The sequence below is a fragment of the Cherax quadricarinatus genome, chromosome 10, assembly GCF_038502225.1.
Source record: "Cherax quadricarinatus isolate ZL_2023a chromosome 10, ASM3850222v1, whole genome shotgun sequence".
NCBI classification, from domain to species: Eukaryota; Metazoa; Arthropoda; class Malacostraca; order Decapoda; family Parastacidae; genus Cherax; species Cherax quadricarinatus.
The window spans coordinates 25,740,436-25,762,560 of NC_091301.1; the positions used below are offsets into that span (position 1 = coordinate 25,740,436).

At 38.3% G+C, this 22,125-nt stretch overlaps 1 protein-coding gene across 1 annotated transcript in view; it reads right to left on the reverse strand.

Annotated features, from left to right (window-relative positions):
- Positions 1 to 22,125, reverse strand: part of LOC128688009 (uncharacterized) — a 54,299-nt gene that overhangs the window by 20,766 nt on the left and 11,408 nt on the right. Inside the window, exons 2-5 of the mRNA XM_053775669.2 lie at positions 8,751 to 8,885; positions 3,935 to 4,119; positions 3,255 to 3,456; positions 2,593 to 3,080 (exon numbers count right to left, since the gene is read on the reverse strand). Of these exons, the coding sequence (XP_053631644.1) occupies positions 2,593 to 3,080; positions 3,255 to 3,456; positions 3,935 to 4,119; positions 8,751 to 8,885 (1,010 nt within the window). The remainder of the gene's footprint in view (positions 1 to 2,592; positions 3,081 to 3,254; positions 3,457 to 3,934; positions 4,120 to 8,750; positions 8,886 to 22,125) is intronic.

Below are 22,125 nucleotides of genomic sequence, written 5' to 3' on the forward strand. Positions count from 1 at the left end.
GCTCAATTTCAAGCCATTTTCAGTACTAAAACCAATCAAAAATCATCTCTATTTCTGTAATATATCTTCCATTCTATCAAATGAGACCAAGAAACTGTGAATACAACCGTAAAAAGCAAACGAAAATACACCGCAAAGTTGCTGATTTAATCCAAAAACACAGTCACAGTATTTTTCTCATGCACTGTGTGCTGCAGGATTTGTTTTATATGGTGCACACTTACCACATAGACGCCTTCTCTCATATCTAGGCCCAAATTTACCACTCATAGCTTATCTAAGTGAGCTGAGCTCATGATGTACAATGGCACGGACCCTGGCTTCAAAGCCATAGAACTACAGCACAGACCTCATAGGGTTAAATCCTGCTGATGCTTTCAATGCCTCTTTCACTCTATCTTTATTCTTTAGGATCATCAGAATGGTTGAATGCACCAGCTCCAAGTCACATTCTATAGCTTTAACTTTCTTACCAGCTTCATAGTCATTTATGATCTTCACTTTCATCTCAAGATCGATAGCCTTCCATTTCTTGGCACTTCCTCCAGGTGAAGCCATGCTCTTCCTTATTGCCGACATCTTGTACTATAGGGTGCACAATAAAGTACAAATTTATAGATGAAATATATAGTCTTGGAGACTGAGAACCCTAGTGTAATGAATACCAACCAACTGTGGGAACGAGACTGAGAATGAGAAAGGGTGATGTGAGATGTTTGATGCTGAGATGCCACGCTGCTGTTTCCACAACCAAACTTCTTGCACAGCATACAATACCGACTGGTTGGAGAGTTGGTCATAAGTCCATGCGGTTGTTAAACAGGTAGGTCATTAAGTGAGGAGTGCCTGTACTTCAAGAGAGACAACTTCAACTTGGTGGTTACACAAATGTATGTACGTATTTCTTTTTGTGGCAGTCCAGGAACTTTTTTGATAGCATCTCATATGCAGTTATGCAGTATCATACTACACATTTAATATGGTATACAGATATATGTTTTATCACATTTTTATAAAGAATTCCACCTAATTAAGCCAAGATGTAAACCAAAGACTGTAATTCTACACCTGATCTTCATGCTGGTAGCTCTGAAAGATACACTAGTAAAAGGCAGTGTTAAACGTAGCATTATGTCGGTGTCCTGTAGCTCAGCTGGTAGCACACAGCTCACACACTGAATGTACATGGTTGGATCTTCTGTAAGGGTGGAAGCACTGGGAATTTCCTTAAGACACCTGCTGTCCCTGTTCACCTAACAGTAAATAGGTACCTAGGTGTTAGTCAACTGGTGTGGGTCACATCCTGGGGACAAACTTAACCCAATTGCCCAAAATGCTCTGCATAACCAGGGGCTTCCTATATAGTGTCATTGATGTCAGCTTGGTCTGTATAAGTTGTATCATGTACTTTTAGAAATAAAGACTATTATACTATTATGTCCATATATTAGTAGTACAATACAGGCAATGTTATGACAGCTCATGTTTTAGCTAAGACAATGACAATATCACTGTTAAACTCTTGTCAGAGCACAGAGTCAAGGGTGAAAAAAAAAAAAAGCAAATGTGTGATAGTAAATGTGAGATTCCAGTTTGTTGGTTAGAGAATTATGTATTATAGTTACTATGATCATGGCCAAATAATCTCATCTCTTTCCATTACAGTCACCATTACCAACCTGCTCCCTCCCTGTTAGTCTGTTAAGTCAATGATTTGCTTATGTCACCAAAATCAATTTCATAACAACCCTCAGATACAGAACCTCAAAAGTCACACAACCATAGCACTTATTTTCATTATCTTGTAAATTATATTTATTTTTATTACCAATATTAGCAAGCCATTACCATTATGGCACACTTAGGTGGAATTAAATTTCAATTAGTGACCTGCATTACAATTAAGAACTCCAAGACTGATGGACTGATCACATCATCTGTACCTCACCATTACTGCTCCTGTCTCCATATTTATTCTCCTCTGTATTTAACTGAAGCCTACCATGTAGGTGAAATGTTTCAACAATAAAGATAATCTACTGTAGTACATGTGTCTTATTCATCTACTGACAACTCCCTATTGACATCAGCACATCAACCTGCTCTACACACTTGCTTATCAACAAGAAATAGCAACCAGAATTTAAGGTAAGATAAATGTGTTCCTTTTGACTTTTTAAGCATATTTTCAAAGAATTTTTTGTGACCTATTTGGAAACTTCAAAAATGTATATATGCTCTTCACTCTAGTTTGTGCTAATTTGAGTAAAGTACTGATTTTTGGAAATGTAACCCACACGTTACTTGAGGTTCTATTTATCGAATGATTTAAAATATTTACTTAAGTTTATAGCTAGTACATATTATAACTGTGGATAACTGACAGTGTACCTAATAATAATGGTAATGTAGATGGCAAAATATAGAAAGGTTATATTATATGCAACAACATGGTTTAAGTGTAGCAATGTATGACTCATACAGGTATAGCACTTTTTTAAATGTGTATGCAGCAACAATAATAATAGCTCTTTACATCAAATCATTCTGAGCTGTAAAATTAATACTCTGAGTCAGCAGTAGTTGACTCACTTGTTTTCCTCCTCGTCCCGGACCAACTGATTGCTCTTTCACTCCTTGTTGAGGTCGTTTTGATCTACCTCTCTGCTGCTGAGAATGCTGCAAGCTGGGCTGCTGACGGTCACCATTGCGTCTACTTTGTCCGCTACTTCGAGACTCTCTTGAGGAATTTTGTGGCTTGTATCCTTCTACTTGTGTCTCTTGTGTCCCATTCTGCTGCTCTTGAGTTCCCTTCCCTGAACTTGATCTCTCTGTACTTTGCGATTCTCTTGAGGAGCTCTTAGTTTCTTTTTCTTTCTCTTTCCTAGGAATTGCAAATTTCCCAACAACTGGATCAAAGTTATCGGAGATGCCATCACTTGTCAGAAAGACAATGTCTCCAGGATCACAGTAAGTTAAAGAACATGTTAAATTGTTCAGTTCAGGGTTCTGACCATCCACAGGTCCCAGAGCTCCTAAGGCATCGCGCATATCACGCATACTATAAATATCATGCGAACCTGAAATTTAAAAACAACATCAAACAATACATTTTATGGAAGGTTATATACTGATGCATACTTTCCTAAATCAATATAAAGCAGATACCACATAATTAACTCATGTGATGTAATAAATAATAGCTCATGAGACAATTCAACTCATGCTCCCTGGACACAAAGTATCCTTCTTACCTTGTGTGATCTCTCTAACACCATACTTCTGTGAATAGATATAAGCCAGTGAGTCGCCGACATTGCACACACATACCACAAATTGGTCCTTGTTTGCTAGTGGTGCCACTACAGCTGCAGTCAAAGTTGTTAACATGCCTTCTTCTTGAAGGATAAGGCTATGTGCTGCATGAAATGATCGTAAGAGTGCCACAAAGATGTCCTGTTGATAAAAACAAAAATTTATATGTAAATCACTTATCTATATACTGTATACCAGACATTTTTTCTTGCTAAACAGGCTAAATGACATACAGATAATGTCAAATAATTTTAGTAGGTTCGTCCATTCATCTGTTATTTTTACCTGCTTTCTCTGTACACTTTGACATATAGCCTGTATGTTAGTACATACACTATACACCCCAAATTTTGTTGTCAATCTTACCATTTATAATATTACTAGTCGTGTTAGTTTTGTTTTTATAATTCCTTGCTTTTTAAATTATAAAACTCTTAAGAATTACTGCATATCTGCTCTGTTTAGAATAGAAACTAGATTGAAGGACTGTGTCCCCTTCTTAAATAACTATTCTTCAACATCATTTTCAAAAGGTTATAAAAGTAGTTTTTTGTACAAGATTTGTTTAATAATTTTATTATTAGAGTACTAGTTATAAAGTAGATATTATGAAACTGACTGTTGTTGTTTCTGGGGGTGAAGCTGCCGGAGAGTAGAGTGCTGTGTTAAGATGGTGCAGACAGCCATGAATGGCACACCTGGCTGCTATACTGGCCTTCTCACCCCAGTTGACGCCATCAGCCAAGGCCAGGATGGCACTGTCTTCACGTGCTACCACACCAAATGCATCAGCTATTGGGTTACCTGTTAATAAACCATTTAATCACTATTTTCATGATCTTTACTTCATGTTGCATATGAATGGCATGCAATACTGACAAGATGAAGAATTTGACACTTGGAACATCTGGGTATCTTTGATTTGTAAACGTTTCGCCATCCAGTGGCTTTATCAGTACAATACAAGGAGAGTGTGTAGACTTTACATATTATGTCTTTGTATTATATTGAGAGACGTTCCGCCACCCAGTGGCTTTATCAATACAATACAAAGACATAATATGTAAATTTCGTCCACACAGACTACACACTGTCCTTGTACGTATTGATAAAGCCATTGGATGGCAAAATGTCTACAAACTAAAGATTCCCAGATGTTGCACATGTCTAATTCTTCATTTTTACTTCATTAACAGGTGTACAAAGATAGCCAGAATAAACATGGTAGGTTAATCAGTATAGTAAAAAGAAAATGCATTCACCATCATTCACACCTCAGGTACCTATCTTTCCCAAATGGAAAAACAATTGCAGTCTATTGATGACCTACAAAACTGCAACGTCCTCACCTAACTTTTAAAATGAAAACTCTACATTTCCCACCTTAATAGTGATGTCCAGCAAATCGAAGTTCATTATTCAGTCATATGCTGGAAACATCACAATGCTCACACTCCAATAGCAAATCAAACCCCAAAATCCACTTATCCCTACCTCGACCTAATATGCTCACACATTTGTATCTCTAGTAAGCTTTAGGGGTAACCACCCCTACAACTCAGTCCCAGACCAAGGTTCCTAGTTGCTGGCCTGATCAACCAGGTTGTTGGTGCCACCTGCATGCAGACCAGCATGTGCACCAAAGCCTGACTGATCAGTAACTTACTTAAACTAATGTTCTTTCCTGAAAATACCTAGGTGCTTATTGATAACTCCCCTTATGCATGGTGTTGAAGAGTCTTGGTACCTTTACCCTTGTTGAGTTTTCTCTTAGTGTACTCATTACACTCCTATTTTTCATTAGAAGCATTTTGCACCAGCTAAGACTACAGCTTGCATATGGAGTGATTTTAGTGTGCAGATTTAGGACCAATTCCTCCAGAATTTTCCAGGTGTAGAATATGATATATATTTCTCACTTACATTTCATTGAATACAGTTTGAGAACTTCAAGCATTACCAGCAATTCAGGTGCGTGACTGAATTTATACAAGCAGTAAAAGTTCTCTGTGTTTTCCAGTTCCGTTATTCCACCTGGCTTGAATGAGGCTATTATTATAAAGCAATATTCCAGCCTGGAGAGAAAAAGTGATTTGAAGAGTATCATCACTGGTTTGGCATCTTTTGTTTTGAATGTTCTAGTTATCCAGCCCACCATTTTCCTTGCAACTCCGCTAATAACATTTGTGATCAGTGAATGTTAGAGCTTTCAACATTACTTCAAAGTATTTCAAATTAAACTTGCATTCTACTGAGTGATTAAAGTTTGTGTTTATTTCCTCACTACAAGAGTTAGTTAATATCAGCTTGAAAAATTACTGTGTCCTCAATGAATGTCACTCTAATACAAATCCTAGTATCTGCAAAGGATGGTATGTCATAAATGTTCCTGTCTATGTCAGATATAAAACTGAGAAAGGGAAGTGGAACAAGTACTGCACTTTAGGAAACCGAGTTTTTCACTATGACAGCCTCCCAATTTCAATCTGTTTACTATAACTCTTTGGATTCTATTTGTTAAGCAGTTAAATATCTGATCTTTCCAGTCTTCCAGTCATTCCTTTTGCATGCATTTTATATGCTATTACAACATGGCTGCGCATGTTGAAAACTCTCTTTTTAAATGAGCGTACAGTGCATTATATCAGCATTATGTTTATCTTCCAGTGTCTCCAATATACATTATAATGGTCCTGCAACTGCCAAAGTCAGGAGTGACTTGCTCTAATCGTCCGCTGCCCTAGGATGTGCAATTGCTGTGATTCCCTGTGAGTGGCAGTCTTGCAACTGCTTTACAGTATTACCAACTTTGTGGAGTGGGACTATATCAGTGGATTTTACTGACTGTAGGTTGACTCTTGTGTTAAGGATCTTTCTTCATACATTATTTAAGGCACAAGATAATGGTTTCTTGCAATATTTGATGAATATCGAGTTCCAGGAGTTTTGGCCTAGGTAAGAGTGCTATCAGTGATTTTGAAATCAAGTGGGGTTAGGGTTGTCAGAAATCATAGGACTGTCAGCAGCATTTCGAGTCTCATTCATGAAAGTCCATTTGGGTCTTCAGTCTTTAAGCCGATTAGTGGCTCACTGAATACATAGTTGTATTGTAACTTCAGTAGTTCAATCATATAATTGTTATCATTAGTATATGTTCCATCTCTTTAAACTTATAAAGGCCTGCTTGATTTTCAAACCTTGGTCCTGGAGCTGCTGAGATGTGGTATATAGTGGTTCATATATATAAGCACAACAACTAGATTCTGATTTTTCAATATTAACTGCCAAGACTATGACTATCTCTTTTGTAGTATTAAGTAACTTAGTGCAGTTGAATTCAAATTCAAATTCAAATTCAAACTTTATTCTCTATAAGTATTACAATGCTGAGTTTACAGAATTTGGTTATTGTGTGGTTTACATGTAGTAAAATAATAATTACAGAGTGTACCACTAGAACGCCTAGCATGGCTAGGCATTTCGGGCAGACTTATATTAAATCTTAGGTTTAAAATGTTACAGAATTATGAGATAAGTTGGTATTATGGCTAAGGGACTAAATACTAGTTGTGAGTTTAGCAATGTGAATTCTTTTGTTTTGGCACAGTACATAGTTTCAGTATTGGAGTATCACAGGCCAACTTTTGACTAGTTAAAATTCATTATTTTGAGATTGAGATTGATATTTCTGTTTATGGTCAAATGGGTGAGTGAGTGTAAGTGTGAACCACCAGGTGGTATTCGTATTATTAGTTGACAGGGTGTATCAGGGAGATAAGATGTTTTCTGATGGTAGTTTTGAAGGTGATGAATGTGTCTGCAGTTTTGGAATTTTCAGGTAGGGTGTTCCAGATTTTAGGGCCTTTGACATACATTGAATTTTTGTCAAGGTTTAGTCGGACACGGGGAATGTCATAGAGATGTTTGTGTCTGGTGTTGTGCCTGTGGGTTCTGTCACAACTATCAAGAAAGCGTTTTAGGTCAAGGTTAATATTGGAATTTAAGGTCCTGTAGATGTAGATTGCACAGTAGTAAGTGTGGATGTACTGAACAGGGAGTAAGTTTAGATCTATGAAGAGTGGGGGGGTGTGTTGCCAGGGATGGGATTTAGTGATTATTCTTACTGCGGCTTTTTGTTGGGTTATTATTGGCTTTAGGTGTGTTGCTGCAGTTGAACCCCAAGCACAGATAGCATAGGTGAGGTATGGATATATAAGTGAATGGTATAGTGTGAGAAGGACAGTTTGCGGCACGTAGTATCGTATCTTGGAGAGGATCCCAACCGTTTTGGATACTTTTTTGGTTATGTGTTGGATATGGGTGCTGAAGTTCAGGTTGTTGTCGAGGTATAGGCCTAGGAATTTGCCCTCATTATGCCTGGTAATTAGTGTGTTGTCGATCTTAATGTTAATTTGCGCATCTCCTGCTCTGCTACCAAACATAATGTAGTAGGTTTTGTCAACGTTAAGCGTAAGTTTATTGGCTGTCATCCAAGTCGATATTTTGATCAGCTCCTCATTAACAATGGTGTTGAGGGTTGCAAGATTAGGGTGAGAGATGACATAAGTCGTGTCGTCAGCAAAGAGAATGGGGTTCAGCTGTCGAGATATGTTTGGAAGATCACTGATGTATATGAGGAAGAGCAGGGGACCAAGGACACTTCCCTGCGGAACTCTAGTATCAAGTGGCTGTGTTGTTGATGCTGTCTTTAATGGTGACATACTGATACCTATTAGTAAGGTAAGATTTGAAATATGCAAGCGCATGGCCTCTTATACTATAATGGTCAAGTTTGTGGAGTAGGATGCCGTGGTCTACTGTGTCAAAAACTTTTCTTAGGTCAATAAAAATTCCTAGTGGATATTCCTTATTTTCCAATGCTGTGTAAAGCAGATCTAGCATTTTTATAATTGCATCGTTAGTGCTTTTATTTTTCCTGAATCCAAATTGGCAGGGGTTGAGTATGTTTTGTGACGTTATAAATGAATATAGTCTCCTGTGCACGAGTTTCTCTATTTGGATAGCCATGGTAAGTTTGATATTGGCCTATAGTTGTTTAAATCTATAGGGTCACCACCTTGTCACCCACCATGTTTCCTGTTTATCGGCCGCACCTAAGTAGATTGTACCCAGGTATCCATATCCAGGGAGTTGTAGAAAAAAAAAAAAAAAAAAAAAAAAAAAAGCCAACATTATGTTATGCTTTCAGTGGAGTGGAAAATAAATTCTGAATAGCTAAAAGTTTCAACCTGAAATGGAATATGGTGTTCACTTTAAGAAAAACTGGGCTGCCGGATTGGGCATAACCTATTTTTTTTAATAGAGTACTTTTTAAAACATGGTATATCAATAAATAGTTTATAGGAATACAACTACAGTATATTGTTGTTAAAGGCTTTACTGCAGTCATTGACAAAGACAGTAATATGTCTTACCAGCCCGCTCACTAGTGACAGGATGACGCTCGTAAAGTGTTGTAGACAGACCATATGCTCGCTTGTGAGGTCGGTTCCAGTTTACGAGGCCAGCAATCTCCTCTGTCTCACTCCTCTTAAGATCTGGGTCAGGGACTAATTGAAAAAACAATAATAAGTGGAACAAACAAACTTTTCAATAGAGGTTCCTGAAAGTCATCTTGCATTTTAATGGAATCTATCTTCGATGTGAGGAATTCTAAAAACTATAATCTATTCCTCGGTTCTGGACTATACTCTAAGAAAGGTACTAAAACGCTTTCATTAACAGTACCACTTCTATTATATAATCTACGTTAAAATAGTCACTTAAAAATTACAATATATAAATATACGGTACACATACTCTCTAATTTCTCATGCAAAATGCAGTGCAAAATACGCATGCACACATGCATGTACGCACACATTCACAACACACACGCATACACAGGTATCATAGATATAAGATCAGGTGCCAACTATAATAAATACTGAACTAGAAAATGAGTTCCATTAAAAAGACATTGAAACAAGCGAAAAATACTACTGTATATAAGATGGCAATGAAACAAGATCTGGCAAAATAAATAAAGGAGGTAGGATTAAAAAAAAATTGCATAAATTAACTAGAAGTATGCAACTATAGGTAACCAAGGTGCAGATCTGGAAACTCAAGTACAAAAAAAAAGTTAAAGAAATAACCACCAGAGCAAACCCAAGAAAATCAACAAGAAAAAGTGCATTAAAATGGTCATAATGTATTGAAGTATACTTGCCAACAGGGATAATACTGTCATTACTTTTTGTTGTACTCAGAAACAAAATCCATAAAAAAATGTTAAAGGAAAAAGTGAGAGACAGGCAAGTTAGTATGATTATAAAATACAAAAGATAATTTTAACACAAAATAAAATAAAATCAGAATACAAATGAATAAGCAAACATAAGAAAGAAAAATATGCTTTTGAAATTAAGTCTGAAGTCAGGCAAAGGAGAACTTGAAAAATTAGATAAGAAAACAAAGACTGAGAGTAATAACCATTACAGAAGATCAATCAAATGAAGAAATCCCATTTATGAGAAGTCACAATTAACCCACAATTTGAAGATGAAAAACAAGAGTTGTATGTCCCTTGTGGGTTTAGCACTTAGTTATTAAAATAATAATAATAATAATAAAGAAAGAAATAGACAAAATTTTAATCTACCCTAACCATTATCAAGGCTTAATTATACTGGCAGTTTAGAAATACAGTGGACCCCCGGTTAACGATATTTTTTCACTCCAGAAGTATGTTCAGGTGCCAGTACTGACCGAATTTGTTCCCATAAGAAATATTGTGAAGTAGATTAGTCCATTTCAGACCCCCAAACATACACGTACAAACGCACTTACATAAATACACTTACATAATTGGTCACATTCGGAGGTAATCGTTATGCGGGGGTCCACTGTACTGTATTAGTAAAAAAAAATACTTGAGCTACAGAAATTAAAATCCAAATTACAAATATGGTAAAATTTTAGTGACTGAAATCCAAAACAGATATAAAGAACTCATTGTGTAAATGTATATAATCTACCAATTATAACAATTACGATAAGTTGTTAATGTTGTATATATAAAGGATTACATAATATACTAAGAATAAACAAATACTGAAAAGTTACTAAGGTAATAGGAGGCTTAAATTACAAAGAAATAACCTAGATAACGTATGAGACGAACAGAAAATGTGGTCATCAAATTCCTCAATATGATGAAGTTTGTTTTACAATAAAGAAGCAACTGACATGAGAAAATGAATCATACCCTCAATACAAAATCTAGATGGTAATGGTACTTGTAACTTTAATGCCTACATAGAAATATTACAGTTGTAACATAACGTATTTGGGTCAAACTCAGTTTTTGACCACCCAATATTACCCTAAGGATTATTTAAATTATGTTCTGAGATCTTTTTATAAGCCTTTGGATTTATTCAGGGAAAGGTAGTGTAGGTAGGAGTCAAATTTAATTGCCACATTTTTTACAATGATTTTGCCCACACCTGTGAACATGGTGGCCGTTATAAAAATACAGTGGACCCCCGCATAACGATCACCTCCGAATGCGACCAATTATGTAAGTGTATTTATGTAAGTGCGTTTGCACGTGTATGTTTGGGGATCTGAAATGGACTAATCTACTTCACAATATTCCTTATGGGAACAAATTCGGTCAGTACTGGCACCTGAACATACTTCTGGAGTGAAAAAATATCGTTAACCGGGGGTCCACTGTATAACTTCCATAGATGTCAATGAACTTATACTGTATTTCTACCAATAATTGAAATGATCATCAAGAAGTGTAGCATACATGTGCTATGCATGTATTTGACTGCAACAAATAATCACCTGAAGATCAGCTAAATACACTAGCAAGAAACTCATATGCTATACTGGTAGATTTCAAAATAGATAAAATGGGAGACATAATAACACGTGATAAAAGAGATGTGATAACCACATGATGAAAGAGGAGACATAATAATCCCATAAAAGGAGACATGATAACCACATGATGAAAGAGGAGACATAACCACCTGATAAAAGAGAAGTGATAACCTCATGATAAAAAGATACAGTACAAGAAAATAGAAAATAAATTTTAATGCCACCAAAACTGTTATAAGGGATGCACTGATGGGTATGGGGTGCATAATAAAGATATTAAACTAACTAACTGATGGGGTGAATGGCTGATGATCCAAGGAACTGGAACTTCTCTTGCCTTCCTTAGTACAAACCTGAATGCCCTAATGTGTGTTTAGCACTTCCCCATGAATGAAATATAATTCCATCAAAAAGGAGACTACAATGGGACGGGGGAGGGGGAGGTTGTTAAACAATAGTAGCAGAGAATCCTTTTAACACAACGCTTCACCCAAGGCTAGGCTTTGTTATGCTCACAGGAATGAGCAAATATATTGCCTTATGAGGCAAACAAGCACTCTGAGGTCAGGCTCAGAGAAAAAAAAAATCAGGTCACACATTAAGTTATTAAATTGTTAAAGCAGGTCACACATGAGGTCATTAAATTGAGAGATCATGCCTGGTGAGGTCAAGTACTGGTGGGAACAGAGTGTAGGGTAAAGTGGCATGTTTATTATATTTGTTATATGAATCATGAACAACGTGGGCAATAGGTCCAGCCAACATGTACATTCTGCTGCTATAAGAACATAAGAAAGAAGGAACACTGCAACAGGCCTACTGACCCATGCGGAGCAGGTCCATGTTCCCCCACGGATTAGACCAATGACCCCCCCCCCCCCCGGATTAGCCCAATGAACCACCCATCTCCACTCAAGGATGGAGCACTACACCAGACCCAGCAGCACAAGCTAGTCAGGTCCAACTCACACCCACCCACACCCACTCATGTATTTATCTAACCTATTTTTAAAACTACACAACGTTTTAGCCTCAATAACTGTACTCGGGAGTTTGTTCCACTCATCCACAACTCTATTACCAAACCAATGCTTTCCTATATTCTTCCTGAATCTGAATTTTTACAACTTGAAACCATTGCTGCAAGTCCTGTCTTGGCTGGAAATTTTCAGCACGCTATTTACATCCCCTTTATTTATTCCTGTTTTCCATTTATACACCTCGATCATATCCCCCCTAATTCTACGCCTTTCGAGAGAGTGCAGATTCAGGGCCCTCAGTCTATCCTCATAGGGAAGATTTCTGATACATGGGATCATCTTTATCATCTTCCTCTGTACGTTTTCCAGGGCATTTATATCCATTCTGTAATACGGTGACCAGAACTGAGCAGCATAGTCTAAATGAGGCCTAACCAAGGATATATAGAGCTGAAGAACAACCTGAGGACTTCTATTATTTATACTTCTAGATATGAAGCCAAGAATTCTGTTAGCTTTATTGCGAACACTAATGCACTGTTGTCTTGGTTTTAGATTACTGCTAATCAGAACTCCTAAATCCTTTTCGCAATCAGTAGTATTAAGATCTACATTATTTAGTTTATATGTGGCATGGTTATTTAACTGTCCAACATTTAGAGCTTTGCATTTGTCAATATTAAACTGCATCTGCCACTTCTCCGACCATTGCATCAGTCTATTCAAATCATCCTGTAGTGCTCTAGTGTCCTCATTAGAATGAATTGGACGGCCTATTTTGGTGTCATCAGCAAATTTGCTTATGTCGCTATTTATTCCCTCACCTATGTCGTTTATGTAAATTGTGAACAACGGGCCCAACACTGACCCCTGAGGAACACCGCTTGTGACGTGCCCCCATTCTGATTTCTCCCCATTTATACAAACTCTCTGCTGTCTATTTGTCAGCCATGCCTCTACCCAGGAAAAAATTTCTCCTCCTATTCCGTGTGCCTTAAGTTTCCTCAATAGCCTCTGATGTGGAACTCTATCGAAAGCCTTACTGAAGTCCATATACACAATATCATATTCATTACCATGATCTACCTCCTCAAACACCTTAGTGAAAAAAGTTATTAAATTCATAAGACAGGAACGTCCCTTTGCAAAACCGTGTTGAGATTCATTAATCAATCTGTGCCTGTCAAGATGGCTACGAATTGCTTCGGTAATTATTGATTCCATAAATTTTCCCACTATGGAGGTAAGGCTTATTGGTCTATAGTTCGAAGCCAAGGACCTGTCACCTGCTTTGAAAATATGTATCACATTTGCCATTTTCCACTTATCAGGCACTATGCCAGTTTGTAGTGATATGTTAAAAACATTAGCCAAAGGTATGCTAAGTTCCTCTTTACATTCCTTTAACACCCTTGCAAACAGTTCATCAGGGCCTGGGGATTTGTTAGGTTTTAGTTTCTCTATTTGTCTGAGGACAATGTCACTAGTTACCGCAATCGTACATAGTTTATTATCATCCTGTTCTACATAATCTATTATTTCAGGAGTATCACTAGTATTTTCCTGGGTGAAAACTGAGAGGAAGTAGGTATTTAGAATTTCACACATATCCTTATCACTGTCAGTGATCTGACCAGAGTTACTCTTAAGTGGGCCAATCTTGTCCCTAATCTTACTTCTGTATACCTGGGTTAGTCTTTGAATTCCTTGCGACCTTAGCCTCATAATCCTTTTTTGCTTTTCTTATTCCTTTCTTTATTTCTCTCTTAAATTGAATATATTGATTTCTTAACTGCCGATCCCCTCTTTTGATATGCCTATATATGCCTCTCTTTTGACCAATGAGATGTTTTAATCTATTGTTCATCCATTTGGGATCATTTTTGTTAGATCTAATTTCCCTACTCAGAACAAAAGTTGTCTGGGCAGCTAGAACTATGCTCTGAAAAACGTCATATTGGCAACCAAGATCACCTACCTGACCCATAGTCAGGACATCCCAATTTAGCCCACCCAGATAATTTTTCAGTCCCATGAAGTCGGCCAAGTGAAAATCTGGGACAGATTTGATTGCAGTTATCTGGGTAATTCCATGATATATTGAAACTAAGTGATTTGTGGTCACTTTCCCCAAGCTCATCATTAACCTCAAGATTATTAATTAGTGAATCTTTGTTGGCAAGAACCAAGTCAAGCAGATTGTTTCCTCTAGTTGGTTCTGTCACAACCTGTTCTAAAAAGCAATCCTGAACCATATCAAGAAAGTCACTAGACTCAAGATTTCCTGTCATATTGTTCCAATCAATTTGTCTAAAGTTAAAATCTCCCATTATCACATTTTCATATCTAGATGCCTTATGAATTTTGTCCCAAAACAGCTTACTGCCCTCCCTATCAAGGTTTGGGGGACTATAAATCACACCCAAAATTAATCTGTCACGTCCCTCGAGAAACTGTACCCAAACAGATTCTGTGTTCGATGTTTCTAATCTTATATCATGTCTAAGACAACAATTTAAATTTTCTCTGACATACATCGCCACACCACCACCCTTCCTGTTGACCCTATCAGTGTGGAATAGTTTATAACCCTGCATGTTGCATTCAGAAGGCATTTCTCTATCTTTCAGGTTGAACCAGGTCTCTGTTATACCAATAATATCTATATTACCTACACTTGCAAGTAATCTTAGCTCATCTATCTTATTTCTTAGACTCCTACTATTTGTATAGTAAACCTTAAGGGAGCTAGTTACTCGTTGCCCTCTACTATCCCTCTTTGTTTGTTGATCAATTGATTTGCCATTATTAGCAACTTTATTTTGAATATTGTCTCTTTAAACATATCCCTGAGGTATCCCAGTAATAACTGCTGTTTTTAACCCTAATGCTGCAGCCTGATTGTTTCCCACAAACACCCATACCTCTATAATCTATCAGCTTAAATTCCTAGACAAGTCATCAATTACCCTCTCAATTGAATTGGCTAATGCAACCACTCCATCCCCAGAGAGATGAACCCCATCCCTTGCATACATATCACCTTTGCCAAAGAATAGGTCCCAGTTATCAATGAATGGGATTGCAAGTTCCTTGCAGTACCTGTCTAGCCAGCAATTTATACCAATTGCCCTAGACATCCATTCATTGCCCACTCCCTTTCTAGGCAAGATGCTACATATGACTGGGATCCCTCCCTTAGACCTAACTACTTCTATGGCTGACCTGTACTTATCCAGCAGCTCCTCTCTCCTGCCCTTCCCAATGCCATTACCCCCAGCACTAAGACAGATAATGGGCTTGTTCCCATTACCTGCCATAATATTATCCAACCTGCTGACTATGTCACCAATACCAGCTCCAGAAAGACACACTCTCTGTCTGACCTTTCTGTCTCTGTTTCAAAATGCACGGTCCATATATCTTACCTGAGAATCGCCTACTATTAAAATATTCTTACCTTGATTAGCAGGGAAATCAGTGGTACCTTCAACCTCACTAACCACTGAAGTACACTCGTCTTGGAGAACAGAGAATCGATTTCCAACCTTCACATCTTCTCTATTAACTCTCCTCATCTTCCTTCTTCCTGAACTGTGAACCACTTGCCACTTAAAGCGGCTGCCACTGTCACTGCTGGTGACCATTCCTTCCTTACCAGCTAAATCCTTCTCACACTCGCTCCCAAACTCATCTATGCGAAGCTTCAGCCTCCTATTTTCCTCCTGAAGAAGTAGAATCTCCTTCTTCAACACTTTAACCTGAGATTCTAAAACACTACAAGCCATGGTGCTTGGTAACAGCCCACGCTAACTCCCAAGAGCTTAGGCAGGTATGACTCAATGATCGTCTAGCACTATCGTTCTCGTGCTCTTCCCCAGGACACAATAATATCCTTATTTCTACAAGTACAGAGTCAGACACTGCAACACAATGGTATCTTGGTACAGAACAGAAAACTTGGACAACTTCTACTAGTGAGAATGGCTGGATTTGAGAGGGACGTGACCTCTCAACTACATTCTTACCTCTACTAGTGGCCTACATCTCACCTCCTGGTGGTATACAAGGCTCTATCCTATCACTTCAACTCCATATTGTTTCAGACTATGGAACGATACTCTTCTCCAGACTGAGGGACTGACCGCCTCAAAACTTCAATGGTGATGGACTGATTACATCGTCTTCACGTTCTTCTATCAACTTTTCTGTACTCGACTGAAGAAGCCTACTGTGTAGGCGAAACGTTTCGAAATAAAGATACCTAACCGTTGCATATGTGTCTTACCTAACAACCTGTCGGTATTTTATACCATTTTAATAAGATAAGATAAGATAAGATTTCGTTCGGATTTTTAACCCCGGAGGGTTAGCCACCCAGGATAACCCAAGAAAGTCAGTGCGTCATCGAGGACTGTCTAACTTATTTCCATTGGGGTCCTTAATCTTGTCCCCCAGGATGCGACCCACACCACTCGACTAACACCCAGGTACCTATTTGCTGCTAGGTGAACAGGACAACAGGTGTAAGGAAACGTGTCGAAATGTTTCCACCCGCCGGGAATCGAACCCGGGCCCTCCGTGTGTGAAGCGGGAGCTTTTAGCCACCAGGCCACCGGGCCACCACTCAATAAGTTTATGTAGATGTCCTGTGAACCAAGATTCCATGATGTTGCAGTGTCTGACAAGTTGTATATGAAGATTGAGACACTTATGCAACATATGGGAAACTTTACCCCTCAAGGAAGGTTCCTTGATGTTGGTGAGGGGCTCTTGATTTAGGGAATTGGATCTGTGCTCCAGTTCCCCGAATTAAGCCTGAATGCCTTCCACATCCCCCCCCCCCAGGCGCTGTATAATCCTCCGGGTTTAGCGCTTCCCCCTTGATTATAATAATAATAATGGGAAACTTTATTAAGGAAACGTTTCGCCACACAGTAGCTTCTTCAGGCCAAACCAAGCAGAGGGGGGTAAGGAGAGGAGTTTGTTTGGTTTGGCTTGAAGCCACTGTATGGCGAAACGTTTCCTTAATAAAGTTTCCCATATGTTGCATAAGTGTCTCAATCTTCAACTTGTTGGTTTTCAAACCATTCATCACACAAGTACATGAATGGAAAAATTCAGATTCAGGAAGGATATAGGAAAGTACTGGTTTGGTAATAGAGTTGTGGATGAGTGGAACAAACTCCCGAGTACAGTTATAGAGGCCAGAACGTTGTGTAGCTTTAAAAATAGATTGGATAAATACATGAGTGGATGTGGGTGGGTGTGAGTTGGACCTGATAGCTTGTGCTACCAGGTCGGTTGCCGTGTTCCTCCCTTAAGTCAATGTGACCTGACCTGACTAGGTTGGGTGCATTGGCTTAAGCCGGTAGGAGACTTGGACCTGCCTCGCATGGGCCAGTAGGCCTTCTGCAGTGTTCCTTCGTTCTTATGTTCTTATGTTCTTAATACCAACAAGATGAAATCAGACACACATGCAACATCTGGGTATCTTTATTGTAAACGTTTCGCTATCCAGTGGCTTTATCAATACAAATTTGGTATATAGTTCTTCTGTCTTCCATTCATGTCCTTGAATTTGTATTGATAAAGCCACTGGATGGCGAAACGTCTACAATAAAGATACCCCGATGTTGCACGTTTCTAATTTTCATCTTGTCGGTATTGTATACTCTTTATGTACAAACATTGTTCACGATTCATATAATAAACATGCCACTTTACCCCAACCTCTGTTCCCACCAATGCCTGAATTCACTAGACCTGTCTTCTTTTTTCCAGGCCTGACCTCACGGTGCTGGTTTGCTTCATGTGGTGTATTTGCTCATTCCTGTGTACTTGATAAAGTCTCACTTGGGGGATTTTGTCATTGTCTACCTACCAGGAAGAATACGAGGCCACAAGCGTAAACTAGCACAGCAATAGAAAAAAAAGGATTCAAGATGTAGTCTGTGTTACAAACTAGATACATACTTAAAAAAGTAGTATGAAAAATCTAGCAGTTCCAGTAGGTAATCTCACACACAAACATTATTCATCAAAGGAACATTGATCACATTAGACCACTGACTAAACAATACCAAATACTATTTAATGCAACCATCCTGTATACAGGTGAGGCCCTGGCGATACATAATATTTATTAAATGAAATCACATACTTGTATATATGATTAGGAAACAGTTGTATTCACAGTGAAATGAGCTCTCGAGTTTTAGAATTCAGCTATTATACAATAAATAACAGAGAGTATAGTTTGTAAATTTATATTGAATATATTCAGGCAAAAGTGGAATTATATGAATGTTACTAAAGCATTTCTAACTACAAAGCATACAAAAATTTTCTGCTACTGTAATCTGTATTTAACCTATTTATGTTTTGCTTATGTAGTGTATTGTAAGAAAATTAAAAAAAAAAACTCCTTTCACATGTTCATTACTTGGAAAACATGACACTATACATATACATACATAAATACTGTACATACACACATACATACATACGTAACCTCTTTTAAACACCATGATCTATAAAATGTAACATTATGATTCCTGACTACTAATTATGTACTAACAGAGGATAACAATGACTGCCTGGGTTAATATGTAACATGAGAAAATCAAGTAATTGCAAGCATTTGATGGAAATTTCACTGCAGATAAAATGTATTATTCATTATTATCACATAAGCACAATAGAAAAGTCAACAAAAATGCATGATAATATATGTGCAAACTGAAAATAAAGTGCAGTGTGAAAGGTCAAAAGATGGGGGAAAAATACAGTAAATATTCTTAGAAGATATTGACTTTTAGCCGGAAAGTTAAAAGACCAGGAAAATTAAAAAACTTTTTATAAAGAAACGACTACTATGTGTAGAAATGAAGAGGTGCATAAACTAAAGGTTACCTACCATGATACTATGACAATGGAAAAGAAAAGGAAAAATAATACGTTGCGAAGTTAAAATGATGTAAAACAAGAATAAGAAAAGCTAACTAAAAATATACTTAAAGGAGAGAAAATACATAAGAAGGCAGGTCCACGCTTGACAGTGATCTATGAAATTTACTATCTCTTGAGGTACCATTAATAAATTATTTGTCATCTTAAAGTTTATATTATAACTGGTAATACTGCTAACAAATGTGTATAAAAATCAGGAAAATGCAAGAAAGCTATTGTTATTGATCATTTCCTAGACTGCAGAGACTACTGAACCAAATTCCCCTCAAGCAAGATTCCTGATGCTTATAAGGAGTTCTTGATCCAAGGAATTAGACCTGGCCTCCTCTTGAATTAAACCTGATTGTCTCCCATTCCCCCCAGATGTTGTATGACTCCTACAGGTTTAGCGCTTCCCTCGTGAATGTAATAACAATATTGGAATCAAGAAAGGTTGTCCACAATGTAAAAGTTTCCCCTGCTCAATGTAGGAAAACAGTAGGAAGCTAGGATAGGGGTAGTGACTACTACCTGCCCCCCTCTATCAATTACCGGTAAGGAGTATAGGCTAAGCACACTCATTAGCCAACACACCCTAGTCCCCTTCTAGGAAATTTACCTTGATGCTGATGAGGAGCTCTTATTCCAAAGAATGGAGGCTACTCTTCCATTCTAGGAAGGAGGAAACCTTTATTTTACGACGCTTCGTCCAAGACTGGAATTGATCAAGTATACAAAAACACAGTTCCATCGCACTCTAAGGTCAGGCTCGGCAAAGCTCATAAGTGAGGTAATAAGTGACGTATCTGACCTCACTAGGTCAAGGCATTGGCTTAAGCCGGTGGGAGAACTGGGTCTGCCTCGCATAGGCCAGTAGGCCTGTTGCAGTGTTCCTTCTTTCTTATGTTCTAAGTGCCGATGTATAGAGGTGAGGTCAGGTCCATACCTGGAGTTTACCTGGAGAGAGTTCCGGGGGTCAACGCCCCCGCGGCCCGGTCTGTGACCAGGCCTCCTGGTGGATCAGAGCCTGATCAACCAGGCTGTTACTGCTGGCTGCACGCAAACCAACGTACGAGCCACAGCCCGGCTGGTCAGGAACCGACTTTAGGTGCTTGTCCAGTGCCAGCTTGAAGACTGTCAGGAGTCTGTTGGTAATCCCCCTTATGTATGCTGGGAGGCAGTTGAACAGTCTCGGGTCCCTGACACTTATTGTATGGTCTCTTAACGTGCTAGTGACACCCCTGCTTTTCATTGGGGGGATGTTGCATCGTCTGCCAAGTCTTTTGCTTTCGTAGTGATTTTCGTGTGCAAATTCGGTACTAGTCCCTCTAGGATTTTCCAGGTGTATATAATCATCTCTCCCGCCTGCGTTCCAGGGAATACATTATTATTATTATAATCAAGGGGGAAGCGCTAAACCCGGAGGATTATACAGCGCCTGGGGGGAGGATGTGGAAGGCATTCAGGCTTAATTCGGGGAACTGGAGCACAGATCCAATTCCCTAAATCAAGAGCCCCTCACCAACATCAAGGAACCTTCCCTTAGGGGTCCAGGGAATACAGGTTCAGGAACTTCAAGCGCTCCCAGTAATTGAGGTGTTTTATCTCCGTTATGCGCGCCGTGAAGGTTCTCTGTACATTTTCTAGGTCAGCAATTTCACCTGCCTTGAAAGGTGCTGTTAGTGTGCAGCAATATTCCAGCCTAGATAGAACAAGTGACCTGAAGAGTGTCATCATGGGCTTGGCATCCCTAGTTTTGAAGGTTCTCATTATCCATCCTGTCATTTTTCTAGCAGATGCGATTGATACAATGTTATGGTCCTTGAAGGTGAGATCCTCCGACATGATCACCCCCAGGTCTTTGACGTTGGTGTTTCGTCAGAGACCTGGGAGTGATCATGTCGGAGGATGTTTTTTTATTATTGTTATATGAACCATGTATGATATGAGCAGTGAGGCCTGCAAGTGTGTACATTCCCTAATTTGGTTCGATAGTGTCAGGGCAATGTATACACTGACAGGTCCCATTGCTCATAATGTATATGGTTAATATGAAAAAAAATCCTGTTGCCCTGACCTCGCCACCCCCTCACACGGCACAACAGCACCTAATTATGAATCTATTTGACCTGTCTCTCCATGATCTCATTTGTGACCTCAGCCGAGCCTGTCTTCAGGGTGTCCGTTTTTCTTATAAGGCTGTGTATATGTATTTTTGTATACTTGATAAAGTCCAGTCCTGGACGGAACGTAAAGAAGGTAGCCCAGTAAACATGTCTTTCTCCCTAACAGTCGGCTTACACCATCTTTTATCTGCCTCCCATTTGCCAGGCGCGGCATCGCCTTTACGGACTTACAGCTACCCTTTAAACATAATAATAAAACTTAAGGTTGTTTATGGTTTACCGGGAGGTTTATATGAATGGGGGAGTTAGCAATATGTATAATTCAGTAATTCTAGCTAGATGTTGTTATCCCAAGCGTCCGTAAATGAATATAATATGTTGACACCTAGGAAATGCAAGTTATCACCCTCAAAATCTAAATCTTGGGGTCATTTCAGAAGCTAAACAGACGTTTTAAGTGGTATTGCATAATTTAAATATGTATGCAGTTTTCTCGTTGCTACAGCGTGTTGTAGACGTATCCATTGTTTCTGTGAATTTCAGTAATTATATATATATATATATATATATATATATATATATATATATATATATATATATATATATATATATATATATATATGTCGTGCCGAATAGGCAGAACTAGCGATCTTGGCTTAAATAGCAACGCTCATCTTGCCATATAGGACAAGCGAAAATTTGTTTATGCAATAATTTCGCCAAAATCATTCTGAACCTGACGAAAAAAATACATTTCACTCTGTTTGTTTAGTATTAAATTACTGTAAAGAAATCTAAAATATATTTAGTTGGGTTAGGCTAAAATAAATTGTTCTTGTTATAATAAGGTTAGG